We start from the raw sequence: 18911 nt of genomic DNA on the forward strand, positions 1-18911 counted from the left end.
TATTTATTTCCGTTGAATATATTACATGCAGAAGAAACGTAACATCATCAAAATCACGCGATTATAGTATTGCTTTCGCAAAAATGCTTGTAAAACATATGGTAGTCGAAAAAATGCAGATCCAGTAGGAATCCGGCAACCTTATAGTCAACGAGAGTAAGGTAACAATTGTCAATCGACAAAGGGGATCGATCAGAGAGTGAATGTTAATTGATACAATTCATTTATTCATCGTCCTTAGCTATCACGATATTCGTGCATGCTAATGAGAAACAGTAATTATTGTGTCGTTTTACATACATACATACATACAAGAGAAGTGAAGAGAAACTAAGGTTTAGAATGGACTTACCTACAACAGTGAACAAATATTTAAATAGCTGTGTTCATGATTTTCGTTTAATTGAAAAAACAAGAACGATAACTGAAACATAACAGCACAGTAATTACCACTTTGAAGCTTTTATTGTGTGGAGAGTCTTATTAATTTATTCGTTTATTATCCTTCTGAGGATTCAAGGATGGGTCGAAGGAACGCTTCAAATAAATCAGCTATACTTACCGGTTAGGTGTTATTTTCTCCCAGTCTTTAACTTTGAGCGAAAGGGTTTCTTGAGCCGATAATTCTTGTCCGTTGAGATCATACTCAAATTCCTACATAAAGCAAACAGTCACGCGCATTGGTGATGAACAGAAAAATTACATAACGGCTAACCCAGTTTTCTTCTCAGTCATTCAAAATTGTGATAAAATAATGGTGCCATGAACTTAGTTACCTTGTTCCATTCCGGATTGAGTTCATCTTTAATAACGTCTGTCTTCTGTTCCTGACCTACCAGGGAGATAGAGGTAACAATATGTGAAGACAGGGAAGCCAAAACAAATGAGACCTCATATTAATTTATATCTTGAAATTTTCCGAGAAGCTAGAAACTAATAAGTCGCCTAAAAATCAAGTCTGTCTACTATTCACCGCTTCAACTTTCCTTATTTTTTGGTTTGACTCCTAAATAGCCAAGCTGTAGTTTAAAACAGGAATTCTCCCCTAGTAATCAACTCCTGAAAGATGGAAAAGTAGCCCTTGGGCTTCAAATTAACCATCCTTTCGTTATAAACGTTCTTTTTTAACATTTTGTTTTCGCGAATATAATTGAATTTTATCCCTGGATACTAGACAGTAGAGTGTTTAATAAGACAACTTCGGATTAATATCTCCTTTTGAGTGTCATCATTTCTAGTTCCATTTCCATATTGTGGGCGGCCATTTTGAAAACACCTCCCAAAGTATCGCAGAAAATAATAATAATAACAACCTCTGGCATGGTCGTGGCTTCTTATCTAAAATTGATGAACATGTCCAAACTGTCATGCTAATTCTATTACACATCTTTTTACTCCTTCAGGTATGTGAAGAGCTTTTCTACTGTGCCAGCCACGTAAAAGTTCACGCTCGACATTATTAATCGTTCATTCAATGAGAGAATACGGACATTCTCCAAATGTAAAATTTAAGTTTCTCACAATATTCCAGGTTCGAACTAATGTCACTCACTCAGAATTACACTGAAATAACATAAATTTCTTTACAAACTGGGCTTGTCGACTGAAGGTGTCTAAAGTTCCCAGTGGTTAAGAACCCATTGAAAACACCTGGTTTGGTTGATATGATTGTTACTTAAACCTTGTAACTCGCATATCGCAGCACCTGTTACACATCACGTAAAGGAAATATGACCGCTTTTAAGTTAAATGCTAGTAACAACGCTTTTGAAATAAGGGAGATAATTCCTGTGGTTATTATTATTTTTTTGCCTCTAGCATGACTGTTAGGTGTTTCAGCCAGTATGGCCGACACAAATTTACACAATATTCTCCCCGTCCGGTTTGTGCGGTTTTGACCTTTTTTACATGGACACTAATCAGACATTGGCGCATTTTGCGTCTGTTTTCACGCCAGTAAAGTTCCTCGTTCAAGTGTAAAATGATGCAGTTTCAATAAAAGCACTGGACAAAATATTGATATTTCTAGCCCACACTGAAATCCATACCGCAAGCGCGGCCCGTTTTCATTTTAATGTGCCATGTATTTTTTATTCTTTTTTATTTTATTTCATTTTATTTTATTATGTATCGGTTATATCCAAGCAGAGGATCATGAAGCAACCCCAAGATAAAGCAGCTAATATTTTATGCGAAGCCTACCACAAAACTACCCCTCAAGGGTTGTTCGTAACTTCTGGAGAATTCTACGGCCGTATCATGGGGAAACGTTTTCTCCTAACCGTGCTCTACATCTCTGTAAAAAGTTGCATCAATAGTTTTAATACCAGAAAGGCAAATTTAAGTACAGAATGATGCGATGGATTTTCATAAAAACGTTGAACACAGTAGTAACACTAACCTAGCGCTCAGCAACATAAACAAAACTAGAAACATTCAAAACGCCATTACAATTTAAAGTCGTGTCTTACCTTGAAAGCTAACTATCACGTAAGGATCGCTTTTTCCGCTGAATTTATCGACATCGGGAAGATTGCTCGCACTTTTAACATTCACCTTTAACATTTTGGTTCAGCAAGCTTAATGCCTACGCTAAGAACTTTTCGCACCAAAAAAAAAAAGGTCGTCCATCGTTGAAGCCATGGGAACTCGCGAACGTAGAAAGCGGGCAGTTGTAGTCCCTTGGCCACACCTTTATTCCACGCAACATTATGTTCGTCTGCCTGATCATTGGATACCGTCAATCATCTGTCGCTTTAGGCATAGTAAGTCAAAATCACGAGTTTTATTGTTGACCTTCATAAGAATGAGGTAGCTACAATATGTTATTTCGTCGTCAAAGAACAGGAAGGGTTTTTTTACATTTAATCACTTTACTTACTGACATCCGATCACATTATAGAGAAGGTGTGATCGGATCACAGCGAGTGAATTGATAAATGTGTAAAAGTCTTCTTGTTCTTTGACGGTGAAAGAGCGTACTGCAGTTAGCTCATTCTTAGGAAGATACACAATAAAACATTCAGCATTTTCATAAAAACAGGTCGCCAAGCCTACGACAAGTCATGTTTGTAAACAAAACCCTCAAAAGACAGAAACATGGTGCGTAATTGGTTAAAAAGAATGGTAATACATTCTTTACAATACGTCTTGTAGCGAGGGAGATGGCAGCGTCGAACGGCGCTCGGAATAATGTAGAAAAGTAATATTCATATCACAATCGTCACAACACAGTACAAGTATTCAGAAAACATAAGCCTAGTAGATCTCTCCCTTGCACTGTGTTTCTTCTACAGTTTAATACCGGAACGCGATGATTTTTTCCTGTTTTCTTTTACCAGTGACAAGTTTGAAGCTGTACAATTCAATTCTTTCTTGTACCGGAGTAAACGAGACGCCATAAATATAATACTAGTTTTGTTCTTTTTGTTTCGTCTTTTCTTTGTTTCTTTGTTTCTTTCCGAACTGTAAATATTTTTTTTTAATGAATCGAGCAGCCTTACAAGAAGAACGATCGAAAAATCATTACGATTAATATCTAAAAGATATTGCGCCAGAGAGTTTTCTTTTTTTTGCTTAGTAAGCTTCACAACCAAACCTTGGATAAACACAGCTTTATCTCAAATTCCAGCCTTACAAGAATGAGAGCGGTCAAATGTACTTCAGGTAATTTTGATGTATGCTTATCGCGCTAGATAGAAATTTCTGCTCATAGCACTTGTCTTGAAAGAACAAACTTGGTGAACACAGCTTTATCTTAAGTAATATTAAATTGCTAATTTCGTCGGCTTAATTCGGAGTCCGAGAACAAGACCTTAGTGAAGTACGGTTGCACTCAGTGCAACACCTTGGCCATGCAATAATCTCTGTCAATATCCGACTGCTACGAAGGTTCTAAATTTCTATGGTTCTTTGAAAAAGTATGTTTGATTTTAAATAAAAATCATCGATTAATTTTCGGATCCCACAGCTCTCTTTTAGGTCAACATAAATCGACAGTGCGCTTCCCAACCCCCGCCCCCCCCCCCCCCCCCTCCGATCAAAAGTGGAAACGTTAAATTCCGTCTTCAAACAAGCAGGTCGCACTCGTCTGATCCGGTGTACTTTTAGTGTATTTTGAAGAGTATTTTGCTGACGTTAATTGTGTGAGAGAAGTTTCTTATCAGAGTATAAGTGACTGTAGAAACTGCGCCGGATTAATTCTTGGACAATAAAGGTTTGTTGGTACATCAGTTGTTTAAACGTTAACGTATATACTCATAGCTAACTAGCTGAGAATTACTAGGATATACGTTTCTGTATTTCCAAAAGTTATCTTTAAAAAGAAGAAGAGAAATAAATAGGTTATATATTGGTAGTTTTATTTTGTATAATCAAGTGACTCCTGTGAAAAATAATGATTGAATTTTGTCCTGTCATCTTGTCGCCAAGGCAGTGAAATGTAAATAAGTCAAATGTCCTATATCTGAGGGTCACATATCCAGTCTATACGAATATTTTATTTAAAACATAGCTGAATTCGCTCGTACGCAATTGTCAAACAAATGCCAAATATACTATACGCCAAATGACAAATGCCATAAAAAAATCTAAATATCAAAAGCCACACAAATGCCAAACAGGTGATCCATTAGACGAATGCCAGCTGAAAAACACGGAGACCAGCAGTGAAAGAACAGAATACACAGGATATGAAGACATGATTGATCATCGCAGTTATGCACACAACTTAGCAGTCGTGAAAATTAAGCCTGAAAAAAAATTCAGGCCTGATCAACGGGATTCGAACCCATGACCTCTGCGATATCGATGCAGTGCTCTGGCAACTGCACCGCACCGGTGTCGCATAGATCATTGGTTCGAATATTATTTTTCAGGTTAAAATTTACAAGAGAAGAGAAACGTTGCACACGTTCCTTCAGGAACTGAAAATTCCTTAACAATTGTTAACTGATAGAGTAACAGTGCACTTGCTGACCATGTTTTCCTATTTAACAACAACGCACTCATAAATAGACGGAAACCGTGTCTATTCGGCCGTCGATAAAACCAGGAACATGGAACATTCCGGAACATCCTGGAACATCGAATAATCATCATAATTACGCGAAAAATATGTAAAATAAAATTTTAAAAAATTAAATCAAACAAAAATAAACTGGTATCAGCTCGGAAAATAGAAACAAAAGAAAAACATAAAAATGGAAAAAAGAAAGAAAAATGAAAGTGACTGCAATGAGTGAAGGCTAGCAACTAAGAAGAGTAATTCATTCCTTCCAGTTGTTCACCTTCAGTTTAATCACGTGACTGTCCTTTATTCCCAGATTTCGTTCTTCACAGAAAATTAAGGTGGCGGCGTTCGAACTCCTTAATCAGACCTAAAAGTATGGGTACACGAGTGTGATTTCTTTATTCAATTCATTACGTCAATACAAAGATATCCGTACACACGATTTCTCATGAAGAAATAGTTTCTCCATGAGATAGAAATAGAAACTCTTCGGCATCGAGTTTCTTGTCTTAACTAGTTCGGACTGCTCGACCTCTGATGACAGTGTAAACAAATACAAACACAAAATTTGAAAACATTTGGCGACGCGCCCGCTGTCTTGCGAGGTCGCTGGTCAAAACTTTATTGTCGCTAAAAATATTTGTTACAAGTGTTGGCGTATCGCTGGTATCGAGTTAATTTGTGAGTTTCTCAGATAATGGTTAATCATAACCAAAACCTGTTTTGATGGTTTCTTATTGTTTCTGCTTGTTTGGTGAGTTTGCAAAAGTTTTTGAAAGGAAAGTCTGACGCGTACAATTAGCTCATTTGCATAGTGCAGTTCGTGCACTTTCAAGTCCGAGTCGGTGTTTTCAATTGTCAACAAATCTTGACAAAGATTTCTTTCGTTATCTTTTGTGCCGAGATGCTGCAACAAATTTCACGAACGCCAAAAGGCTACTAACATCATGTGTGTTTCTTCAACATAAGCATAGTGAAGTTTTACACTGCGAAAATGAAAATAGACAAGGAGTTTTGATAACTCGATCAACAAAATCGAAATCGTTATTCGAAGTTGATTAAAGAAAGTGTCATCGTAACTTTGCTGATTATTTCTGCTTTATTCACATATTTTCAGCTTAGCTTTTAATATGTTCTCAAACATTTATCAATCTTAAACATATTTAAAAACTATAGAGCTGTTTGAGTTCGATATAGTCTTTCACACGAAAGTGCGGCTGAAGTACAATTTGTCGTGTTTACTGACTGTACAAAACACGCATCGGCGGGCGCTCTTATTCATCGACAACAGAGAATTTACTGGATTTTTACACGAATAAAACTGAGCAGTATCTGCGGACGTAAAGTTATTGGGCCTTGATGAAACATCAAGCGTTGCTTACAATTCAGGCGAAACTCAAACTAGTAATTATTTTACTTTTCGGTCGCGATAGACTGGCAAATTCCTCGCAAGCGTGTGGCGAGAGGAGCTAGGAAACTATGAAGTCCTGAAGGCTGAAGCTCTGCTATATCTAAATATATCCAGCTAGTTTTTTGCTGTGTAATGGAAAAGCTGTTAATCTTCAACATATGTGAAATTCAAAGTGGAGTAATGTACAGCTCTGATGTAAAAGAAGCATCCGTCGGAACACAACTTGGTCAGCGATATATATAAGATTAAAGCGGAACATACCTAAATTCGATACTGTCTTACTTTACTCAAACTGGAGCAGCTTTCGACGAAAATACTTAAGCAAAATTCCAACAGACGTAAGCGCGTTGAGTTGTGGGCCAAAAACATGAAAGATTTCGAGAATTTCGGACGCCATTTCCCCCGCGCGACATCCACAAAAATCCTCGCAGCATGTACGCGCGTGTGCCGCAGGCGATGGCGCAATTTGTTCTAAAAATAGAATTATTGTCCCATATCAAAGGGACAACCCCAATACTAGAAATGGCGCGCGCTTACGGTCTCCATCCCCGATTATGGCTCCTGAAATGACATAATGCTGAAAGATTAATGACAGATTAATTACAGGGGGAATGATACACTTTTTAAAAAAACACATTCCAACTACGACACTTTTCAGTTGGAAAACGGTCAAACGACACTACTTAATCGAATAATTAAGACATGCCAAGAGGTGGCACCAAGGAGCCTTTGATTTGTGCACGTACAGGTGGATAGGAGTCCCAGGGACGGGAAATTGTCGCCTTCTTCGTGCCCGGGGACGGGAAATAGGCCGCCGAATAAGAAAAAAAAAATTCAATTCCCCGGGGCTATGCCCGGGGAGGATGGTAACAGGTGGAAATGAATTGAACTGAATTGAACTGGCGTGCGTGGAAACAAGAAAGGCAGCCTACTATACCAGTTCAGTTCAGCAAATATTGTCAGTTTTGCGTTTGAAGGCTTGCGTCTGAATATCTATTTTATTATATTAGCTTTACGTGGTATATACTTTTCTATGGTTTTGTGAAAAGCAACGTGAGCACGAAAGATTTTCTGAAAGTCTACAGTAAAACATTTCCTACACCGGCGACGTTTTGTGCAAAATACACAAAAGGTATTCCGTATGATTTAGTACCGCTGACCACTAACAGAAACGCCTGGAAGAAAATCACCATGATGAAGCTATTTTTGCAGTCAAAAATATCTAGTTGATTTGCTACCGATATAGGCGACTTACTTGTGTAACTTAAGCGCTATGGTGCTCGCAGAAGGTTGGTTTATCAAACGCGGAGAGGATCTAATTGCCGCCTTGAAGTCCTCATCCACAAATGAAAAACAAGACGAGGCTGTTGCCAGCCACATCCAATGGATGGAAACAAACGATTCCACAAATATTCCAGAGTTTGATTCGAATCTGGAGTGGTTGAACTGCACTAACCCTCTATCATTCAAAGACCAACTTCAAGGGAAATTGTGCGTTTTGGATTTCTTTACGTACTGCTGCATTAACTGTATGCATATTTTACCCGATCTGGAAGCGTTGGAACAGCTTTACTCTGAGAAAGATGGTCTTGTGATACTCGGGGTTCACTCCGCGAAATTCGAGAACGAAAAATCTTCTACGAACATTCTAAGCGCTATATTACGGTATGATATCAGGCATGCCGTTGTAAATGATTCCGAGGCAAAGTTATGGCACACCTTGTCGGTTCAGTGTTGGCCAACTTTAGTTATTGTGAGTCCTGAGGGAAGAATCCTTCTTAGTTTGGTGGGGGAAGGACACAGGGAAACACTGTTGCAGTTTGTGGGATCAGCGTTGAAATTTTACAAGCAGAAAGGTAGGAATGTGAATTTGATATATATAGTTAATAACTATATGAGAACTTGGCCGTTTCCCTTATCAGTTCCCTGCTGAGTTCGTCTTCTTAACCCTTTACTCCCTAAGAGTGCAAATTGGCACACAACGTCATAACTTTGTGAATATTTGATAGATTTCTATGAATTTTTGCTCCAAAAATTGTCTTGTGAAGATCTGCTCAGTGAAGTTATAAAATTTTGACCTCCTCCTATCAAAGACATGGTTGACCACCCCTACAAGTTTTTAGTTCCTTTTTTGGGATGCAAATTGAATGCAAGACTTGTTTCATATCAAGCTATGCACTTAGAGCTGCTGAATAAGCTATAGTTTAGGGGTATACCTGATATAGTAGAAGATTGATACATTTTTGAAGTTGTTCGTTTTCCCATTTTAAAGCAATTTCTCTCAAAATGTCTACCACCTAAATAGCTGCTGACGTCAATTCTTAAATAAGCTGATTAGTGGCTTTCAAATGGCATATTGTACATAGGCAGAGTGTCTGAGGTACTGGTGTTACATGTACATGTACATATATATATATGCACATGCACATGTATGTCCTATTCTGAATGAGTTAAAAAAGGAGTGACTTCTACTGTTCATGTACAATACATGCATGACTCAAATTTAAGTAATACCACCTTCCCACAAGATGACTCAGAACCTCGCCTTGTAAGACATTGTCATATCAGAAGATGACTGACTTGTATCGAGAGATGAGACACTTGTCTCACAACAAGCTTGAAAAACTGTAGAATACATCATTCTGTTTAAATTACATGTACACTGTATACTTGTAGAATTCACTTCTTTACCGTGATCTCCAACATTATTTCCATGAATCAGTTCTGTGACTCTTGCAGGAAAAGTGAAAGGCCATTCAATTGGTGTCTCTCTGGTCAAAGACTCCCTACCCCTGACAAGTCTGTCATTTCCTGGAAAAATATCTACAGACAAGGGAGGGGAAAGATTGGTAGTGGCTGACACAGGGCACCATAGAATCCTTGTAATAAACAAAGATGGAATCATTTTGAATTCTATTGGTGGAGGGGAAAAACATGAAGCTGGATTTGTGGATGGCTCATTTCAAGAAGCAAGGTTTCATTCACCTCAAGGAGTAACCTTTGACAAGGAAATTATTTTTGTTGCTGATACTGAGAATCATGCTATCAGACAGGCAAGTAATAGTGTGCATTCCCTATTTTACTTCCTATCAGCATGTTACATTCACAGAGTTGCTGAGTTATTAGATTGCTTTCAATATGGCGTGGCACCTGCCAGAATTCTGGCATCTTTTCTGTTATGAATTGCCATATTAGATAAATAACAATATAGCAGTTTTCAGAGCTTCGCCCTTTAAAGGAAGATGAATTATGGACGTCACAAACTGTTCTATCACTATGACAGCTGCTTCATTTGAGGAATCCTCTATATCAACTCTTTAGTTATTGAAAGTCCTGAGTTACTGAGTGAAAGCTCTGGCCTTCATCTCAAGTGTCTGCTATACTAGTGAAGCACCAAGCTACTGGGACTATTTCAGCAGCTCCTGCTAAATGACTTCTTTAAGTCTATAGGGGGGGGGGGAGGGGGGGTCTTTCAGCTATTTGTCAGGCTGCCACAACATTCTATGAGACTGTTTGTGAATCTTTAGGGAGAGGTACTGTCATAGTATCATACCCAGTACTTCAGTGGCACTGGCTGCATTTCCCACCAGTAGTAAAACCACGCCTGCCACTGAAAGAAGCTACTTTTTGATCGTAAAAAAAATTTATAGAAAAAAAAAAAAAGAAAAAGGTAAAAAAAAATAAAATAAAAAAATAAAACATTTATTTGTTTATGCAACCATCTTGAAATATTAATATACAGTCATGTACACTGTATGACTTACACTGTACGTACAGTTTGTTACGTGTCAAGTAAGGCACCAAAAATGATACAACAGTATCAGCTTAAATTTGACCAGTGCTGTACATGTATGTATTTTGTATTGTTTTTACATGTACAGTTGTATAGACAATTGATAAATATAAATATATATTTTTTTGTTTCCTGACTTAAGATTAATCTGGAGAAAGGGACAGTCACTACAGTTGCTGGCAATGGTAAGCAAGGAAGTGACAAGGAAGGAGGAAGCAATGGAACATCACAAAGCATCAGTTCACCATGGGATGTTACTGTGGGTCCTCCACCTGGTTTGTATTCAACTTTCTAACTGTAAAACCACTTTCAATGGTAGTTTGTTGTCTACATACAGTGTAATAATTATTTATGGTATGAAAGAAGTAGTCAGCCCGCAACCTACCCTTCAGAGGGAAATACTCCTCGAAAAAGTTGGGAGTGGGGTAGGGGAGAGGGTGAGCTCAACTGGAACTTCACAAAAAGCAAAAACCAAAAATGTTTGTCCTATATTAAACTGCAAGGTGCTAACACCCAGTCTCTTCACAACTAGATGTATTGCCCACTAAATATTTTATGACTAAAAATGGTAGATAAAAGGTTGAGTGAATGGAAGAGAAGTACATACCGGTACATGTACACTATAATGGAAATCTGGAATGCCTACATGTACATTGTATATATGTGCAATCTTATGTGCAGACTTGCATGTTGAGGATTGATGATTAATGTTATTCTTCATCTTTCACTTTTCTCCTGTTTTTGTTTTTGTTTTTGTTTTTGTTTTGTTTTGTTTTTTTTGTAATTTTGATCTGTTTGTCAGTTTTTCTTTCTCTTCTTTGATTTGTTATTGTACTGTAGCATTACATTTATTTCCAGTAATTCCAGTAATTGTTTTATTTTAATTGTTTGTTTGGTGTTGTTCTTGTTGCATGCTCAACAAAGCAGGACGTCAAACTGCAGAGGATGATGGTGTTAGAGATGTTCTGTACATTGCCATGGCTGGCACGCATCAAATCTGGGCATTATATTTAAAGGATAGCACGTGGCTCAAAGGAGGGTCAGTAATACATGTACATGTAGACACATGTTGTCAATTATTGATAAGTTTTAATGATATATTTATTTAATAACTTGAAGACATGCTAAGCAAGCTCTTTGATATACGTGTATCAAAAATTCCAATCTACCATCTCATTTATTATTGTTGTGCGGAAAAAAAGGCCGTAGATTGAATAACTTGATTTCATATAAGAAAGTCAAAAAAAAAAAAAAAAAAAAATCTAATATAAGAGAATGTAAGAAATGGTGAAAAATGTCCTAGGAAATACATGTTAGCAAATGAAGTGTTACATGTACATGTATAATACTTTTACTCTTAAGAGGGCACTTAAGGGGCAGTGACCTTGTTTCCAAAACCTTTTTCTCGTTTCTTTTTTATTTTTGTTTTGTTTGTTGGTTTGTTTATGTTTTTACACCTCTATATGTACATTACATGTTTGTCAATATATTGAGGGAGCCTGTATATTAAAGTAATCAAACTCTTAAATTGTTCCCAGTTCGAAGGTGCAAGGGACATGTCTCCGTTTTGCTGGCAGTGGTGCAGAAGAAAATCGCAATAACAGTTACCCACACAAGGCTTCCTTTGCACAACCATCGGGCATCAGTCTTGCACTGGAAAAACCTTTCAGGTGCCTGTTTGTGGCAGACAGTGAGAGCAGCAGTGTGCGGATGGTTGATGTGGGCAGTGGTGGTACAAAGGCTTTGGTAGGAGCAGACAGAGACCCAACAGTAAGTGTGAAGCAAATACTTGTACCATAAAGGTTTGAAAGATACCTCATAAAAACTTCAAGAATAGCGACATCTGAAAGTGGCAATAGAAAAAAAATTACTTATTCTGATATACATATAGGGAGCAATGTCCGCTAGTTTCAGAACTTTACGGTATACATGTACGTACGTGTTTGAGTTGTTGCTCATGTTAAGCACCGAATCAAAGATCAATAGTCTTTCGGAGTTGTCATGAAAACTATGTGTGCCCCTTACACCAGGCTTTACTAGCCTAACATTAGGGCTGACTGTAGAAAAGTTATGTACAAAAATTGCCATACTATTGGTTTAAATCAAAATTTAAGAAACATTTCTTTCCTTTCCTGTCGTTTTTAGAATCTGTTTGCGTTTGGTGATCAAGATGGTAAAGGTGTTGATGTTAAGCTGCAGCATCCTTTAGGAGTGGCCTGGAATCCACATTCGCAGATGTTATACATGGCAGATTCGTATAACCACAAGGTACATGTATTTGACGGCTACATTTTTTTTTTTTTTTTTATCATGTTACTTTGTGAACAGGCTTGGCACATTTCTTGGGACTCTTACAGAACCTTTCAAAAGTGGTTGTTCACTCTGAACAATCTCAAACACAATGTCGCAATGAAACAATTAGAACTTGAACAAACTAAAAAAATTGACGAATGCCATTCCTAGAGTGGGTAAACGCGTGTAAAGCAGTGTACGATTGGCTTTGTTCCTGAGTGGCAGCCAACATTTTGCTGTTTTCGGTAGCGAACTTTGGGCTGAGTTTTGAGTAGTACTTGTAATGAGTACTTTCTGCATTCATTAGGCCATTTCCCTGTTGTCTTTTTCCTTCTATTTCAGAACAAGTCCTAGTGTTCAATCTTTCGTATGGAAGTGATTTCTACTAAGCTCTTTCATCATAGCTTGTGCACCTACTGTACATGTATACTCGTTTTGAAAGTGCGGCGTATTAATCATCCCACATACGCCTAAATTTGTACATTACCCTAAACCTCAGAGTACATGTACAAGCATGAATACGATCTGAACTTTTCGAAACTGATTATTTCGGCAGATTAAAGTCATCGACCCTTCAAAGAAGACCTGTGAAACATTTCTGGGCACTGGTAAACCCGGATTATCATCTGGAGGAGACAGCGTACAATTTGATGAACCGGGTGGACTGTGTGTCAGCCCGGACGGACAGTTCTTATACGTGGCAGACACTAACAACCACGCCATTCGAGTAATTGACTTAAAAACGAAAACTGTATCACAGGTATGAAGTCCGTGAACTGTGTGTGCGGATGATTCGCTCTTTGAGTTTCATTGACTTAATAGTCCTCGCTTTTAAGGTACAGAGAAAAGTTCATTTTGTGTATATGCAGAATTCAGGCTTGTAGTTTTTGTGGCTGGTCTTCTAAGTTATAAAACTTAACATGTAACATGTTTTTAAACTGATGTTAGGGCGGTGTCCAGTAGGGTGTCGTCAAACCAAAATCACTGAGACGGAAACAGTAAACACAACAAACACTCCATCAGAATCACCATGCGCGAGAAACTAGCGTAACTGAGTGGAGTGTCCTTTAGTTTTGGTTTTCGGTGGCGCGAGTTTTGTCAAGCACTTACAGGGGTAGGAAAGAAAAAAAATAAAAGCAATTTCGGACTATTTTAATTGGCGCTCTAACGGAGTATTATTACGTGTAGCTATGCAGTCAGGTAACAGATGCCATCTTCGGAAAAAATTCTTGAAAACTTCTTGAAACTCGAAAAACATTAGCCACTGTCGTTATTAGTGTAAAGGTATTGTTCAATATCAGATTTGGGTCGTTCTGCATCGATGCACTAAATAAGAAGTTTTAATGTCGTACCAGTCCCTGACATAATATATATTAAAGAGATCGTTTTCTTTCATAGCTAAATATCGTGGAACACACTCAAATTTCGAAGGATCGATCGGACGACCAATCAAATGAAAAGCGCACTGTGGCAAAACGATTAACTTCGAAAAGAACGCCAGCTACGTGTAAAGAACCAGTTCACGTGGCCCGTGGGTCGTGCCTGGACGTAAGACTTAGCATAAGTCTCCCCGCGGGATGTTACTTGACAAACGGTGTGACCAGTGATTGGCAGGTCGTGGTGTTTGAGCGACACGAAGGTAAGAAAGGAAACTAGTTCTTCGGGGCAAACTAATCGCGGACAATCCTGGATTACTTGCCTATGTTGGGAAACCTAGCAAAAAATGGTGGGTTTAACTTAAATAGACTAGCATCCCATCTAAACAGGAATAGCAACCCGACAACAGTGCAGCTGCAAACAAATTTGCTTTCACGTTTTTCAGAATATTTTCTCAATGTTGTGGGTTTAATTTCAGACAAAGACGTTTTCCAGGAGCGTTTTGAAGTGGAGCCCTCATCTGGTGTTCTAACTGAAGAATCCCTTTGTGCTGTCTGCAAGATCCGACTGCCAGATGACAACTGGCAACCACAAACCGTCGCGCTGGTTAGTATCAGCATTACGCAGGACTAGTCAAGGCTGTCTAATACAGAGAAAGATGCGTAACAGTTCGTACGGTCCTTATGGACCACTCCAGTTACATTCAGTCGATAAACCCCCGTTACTGAACCGTTGATTGCACCAAAACGTATTTTATGGCTTGATCATCTTCGCTGAGGCGTTGCAGTTAAAATATCCTTTTAAGACTTATAGATTATCATGTAGTCGGTCTGGTGAAAGACCACGAACTGTTGTAGTTCTTGGTAAGCAGTGGAATAGGTCCCGGCCCATTACCCCTGGGGATCCCGGATAAAGTGAAAGTGAAAAGAAGTGAAATAGGACAGTCGAAGCTTACCATAATGTTGCAATGTTTGAATTTAATTGTTTCTTCTTCTTACTTAGATTGAGGCAGTGATTTATTTCTGTGAGCCGAGCGGGACATGCAGAATGGAGGAACTTGTCTACGAAGTTCCGTTGCTCAAAACAGACGGAGAGGGAGAGAGTTCACTTCAGATAAACCACAACTGCAAACTATAAAATGAATTACATTTATTAGGGCCTGATAGTAAAGCATCTAAAGAAAAAAGGAGCAAAAACAGCTTTAATTGTCTTACTCTTATTTGTAAGTTTTGAATGATGTCTGAGTTAGTTTAATTCATCTGTAAGAGTGCTGACAGCTAAAGGACGTCGTAGGTGACCTAGTACATATAGATCAGATCTTTCTTCATAGAGGATAGTTTCTTTCGACGAAATACAGTCACTTTACGTACTGGGATGTCATGAAGGGTTATTATCATGACCTTAAAATATTAATGCCCGAAAGACATATCTATGCATCAGTCAATTTCAGCAGTGCCCATCTTTTTGACGGACAAGCCATTGTTCGACAAACGCCTCGTCTTTCCCGATGAACTCATCCATGGCACTTTCCAAAACACGTGTGTCGAATGCCCGGGGGTCGCCCCTGGGTACGCAAATGCCCAGCCCCCGGGCCGCGATAAAATTGCGGATGCCCCACCCCCGGGACTGACAACGTGAGCAAATGCCCCGCGGTTGCCCGGGGGAGAGGGGGGGAATTTTTACTCCACTTTCATGAATTTAAAAAATGCTAGGCTAGTTTTGAATGCGAGATGCGAAATAGTCGTGTTCACGTCAGTGATTGTTTTGTGATAAACAAAATATAGTTCACCTTGTCGCTTATATTTACATGCTCACAGGTAATGAAGAAATATCTAAAATTGAGAAAACATACCTTTAAAAACATATCTTCAAGTTTCTCTAGTCCCTGACGGACAAGCCATTGTTCGACAAACACCTCGTCTTTCCCGATGAACTCATCCATGGCACTTTCCAAAACACGTGTGTCGAATGCCCGGGGGTCGCCCCTGGGTACGCAAATGCCCAGCCCCCGGGCCGCGATAAAATTGCGGATGCCCCACCCCCGGGACTGACAACGTGAGCAAATGCCCCGCGGTTGCCCGGGGGAGAGGGGGGGAATTTTTACTCCACTTTCATGAATTTAAAAAATGCTAGGCTAGTTTTGAATGCGAGATGCGAAATAGTCGTGTTCACGTCAGTGATTGTTTTGTGATAAACAAAATATAGTTCACCTTGTCGCTTATATTTACATGCTCACAGGTAATGAAGAAATATCTAAAATTGAGAAAACATACCTTTAAAAACATATCTTCAAGTTTCTCTAGTCCCTGACGGACAAGCCATTGTTCGACAAACACCTCGTCTTTCCCGATGAACTCATCCATGGCACTTTCCAAAACACGTGTGTCGAATGCCCGGGGGTCGCCCCTGGGTACGCAAATGCCCAGCCCCCGGGCCGCGATAAAATTGCGGATGCCCCACCCCCGGGACTGACAACGTGAGCAAATGCCCCGCGGTTGCCCGGGGGAGAGGGGGGGAATGATGGGCACTGCTGAAATTGACTGATACATTACTTCATTGGAAACCTAAAAGTGAAAGTGTAGGTTTGGTAAACATTCCATAGTAGTGTACTGCACAAGATTTGATTTCACATTGAAAAAGTGGGTGGACTTTGTTATGTAAATTCTGACGAGGTGTTTCAGAATAATCGCTAAAAAATAATAAATATTGCGCTTTCCCCTCAAAAATTAACTTAGTAATATCTTTATGTTGGTTTGCCAGTTAAATAATTTGAGAGCTTTGTTTTAACCAAAAGATGCAGTGAAACCTCATTAATAAGCCAGTGTTATTGTGTGCTGACCATTGTAGACCGCCAGTTGGGTTGTGGTAAAGTCAAGTTCGTGGTTACAAATGGTAGCACCACATGAAAGACGTATATCGCGTTAAGTACATGGGTTATTAATTACGTCTTGCAATAGTCTTCGGCATCATGAACATTATCCGCTAGACCCAAAATTGGTGTCTTGAAAAGTATCTTAAGGTATTTGGCGTAAAATCTACTCAGTATGAAATTGTTGACTGAACTACAACTACAAAACAGACTAGCACTTAACATTATTTGTGCATTGTCTTTTAAGAGATCATTACATATATTCTCATACCTAGCATGCTTTAATTTTTTTGATTTTGTGTTGAGAGAATTTGATAGTTGACCAAAAAAAGATAAACAATAAACAGTCAAATCGGATTTGCTCCAGTGACCAAATTCTATTCTAACTGCTCTATCAGATTTCACCTCTGGCAGTTGCCATGTTACTGTATTGGTGTAGATTCAATTTTTAAATAAATAGGTAATATATTTTTCCTATTGCAAAGTGGGTTTGAGCTGCTTAAGTTTCTGTGCGAAAGTAATAAAATAGAGGTATATTTTTTGAAACTCAATACTTTGCATTGAAATTATATGGAGAATATGGCAGGCTGCTTGCGAGGTAATAATAAGAAATTGTCGGCTACTGTATCTATTTAAGTAGCAAATTAAAGTAAATAAGAATTTAATTAATTGTTGCAGTGATGTGACACCACTTAAGTCAATCAACTAACAGGAAAATGCTTATCCAGTGGTAAATAGTTTAAACCCATGCTTGCTGAACTCGAATTACAGTTGTAAACCAGTCTTTCAACCTGTTCACACCAAATGCAAACCAGTTTTACAAACCGTTCACACAACAGATCTTGTAAAACCATGTTCAAGAAGAAGAAGAAGACGAAGAGGAGGTTTATTTACGTTTGACAAACGGTTACACTGCAAGATAATCTGGCGCTAAAGCTCTCATTAGGGAAATCAAATGATGACACCCGGGAAGTCAATATTATGCGCAGAACATTTTTGGACCCACGTCTAACTTTTCGGAAATCTCTTAAAACTTTGGTGTGAACTAATACATCGACTTCCTGTAATATCCAACCATACACATATATTAATTTATGAAATTTATGAAAGGAAATGTCATTCTGATATCGATAACTATTATGTAAGACAATTTTTGTGCTCAAAATAAAACAGTTCGAAACGTTGCTAAGATATCGAATTAATTTTACTGGCATGCTTCCTTAAGATCCCCGTCGGAAGGTTCAGGTTTATCTTAGTTACTGCTTCCGCAAGCAGGCAATTAAAAGAAATGCGTTTAAATGTTAGATTTTATATTTGGTATTTTTAAGGGATCTGCGACAGAGCCATGATACAGGTCAGTTGTTAGCAAGAAAATCTTTGTGTGTCGCAAGTAAAGAAAGTGGGTATGGGCATAAAGCCAAAATACACTCTTTTGTTATATAAGAGCCTTTTTTATAAGAACGTCGAGGCTGAGATTAACCAAAATTTAAGAACGAGTTTAGAACATTCCTCAGGCTGAGAGTCGATTAAGAACGTTTTTATTTTGCTAATCTGTATGTATTAAATGACAAGCATAAAATAAAGGTAACAAAAAATGTAAAATTAACCCAAATACCTAAGGGGATGTTTTGTATAACATTAACAATGGTTTTCTTATTGCATGACATATGATACATCTAGGTTTGTAATAATCAGCAGTTCTTATTTATAACTGTTCCAAAATAACTTCCACACCATCAAAGTCATCAGGTCATACAAAGTCTGAATTATTATCTAGGTAGTTGACCTTGTATACCATGTAAATTTAAGAACTTACATCTTAGGAACGTTCTTAGCCTTAAATCGCAAAAAAAATATACGAACGTTCATCCTCAGCTCCAAGATTAGACGTTCTTATATATAAGAAGAGTGTTTTATTTATTGCTAACCCCTACCCAATGTGTTCAGTGCTGGAAATAAGAGAGCCCTCGACATCGCTTTTTGACAGTTTGCCAGTGTTCGGAAGGAATTTGCTATTTGAGCGAGCATAATTCTTTCATATTGATTATAAAGTAATTATGCTCGCTCACGTTCATACAACGGACTAGTCTGCCGTTATAGTGGGTTGTATCTGGCACGTCCTAATGAACTTGAGTGTAGTGATAAGGCTTGAATACCC

At 38.4% G+C, this 18911-nt stretch overlaps 2 protein-coding genes across 3 annotated transcripts in view; one reads left to right on the forward strand and one right to left on the reverse strand.

Annotated features, from left to right (window-relative positions):
* Positions 1 to 3546, reverse strand: part of LOC145478369 (myoferlin-like) — a 67171-nt gene extending 63625 nt beyond the window's left edge. The window contains exons 1-3 of the mRNA XM_081456375.1: positions 2472 to 3546; positions 777 to 832; positions 563 to 654 (exon numbers count right to left, since the gene is read on the reverse strand). Of these exons, the coding sequence (XP_081312501.1) occupies positions 563 to 654; positions 777 to 832; positions 2472 to 2565 (242 nt within the window). The 5' untranslated portion in view covers positions 2566 to 3546. The remainder of the gene's footprint in view (positions 1 to 562; positions 655 to 776; positions 833 to 2471) is intronic.
* Positions 3547 to 7574: 4028 nt separating this feature from the next.
* Positions 7575 to 17933, forward strand: LOC145478376 (NHL repeat-containing protein 2-like). Of its 2 annotated transcripts, none has more exons than XM_081456383.1 (10): positions 7575 to 8278; positions 9162 to 9475; positions 10358 to 10490; positions 11140 to 11254; positions 11754 to 11985; positions 12361 to 12483; positions 13064 to 13267; positions 13906 to 14146; positions 14363 to 14490; positions 14887 to 17933. In XM_081456383.1, the coding sequence occupies exons 1-10, from the start codon at positions 7696 to 7698 to the stop codon at positions 15019 to 15021; spliced, it is 2208 nt and encodes a 735-aa protein (XP_081312509.1). In that variant the 5' UTR covers positions 7575 to 7695; the 3' UTR covers positions 15022 to 17933. The 2 variants fall into 2 exon arrangements, with proteins under 2 accessions (XP_081312509.1, XP_081312510.1); XM_081456384.1 differs by having other exon boundaries at positions 7576 to 8278; positions 11143 to 11254.
* Positions 17934 to 18911: the final 978 nt, after the last annotated feature.

The sequence above is a fragment of the Orbicella franksi genome, chromosome 2 (assembly GCF_964199315.1).
Source record: "Orbicella franksi chromosome 2, jaOrbFran1.1, whole genome shotgun sequence".
Classification (NCBI taxonomy): domain Eukaryota; kingdom Metazoa; phylum Cnidaria; class Anthozoa; order Scleractinia; family Merulinidae; genus Orbicella; species Orbicella franksi.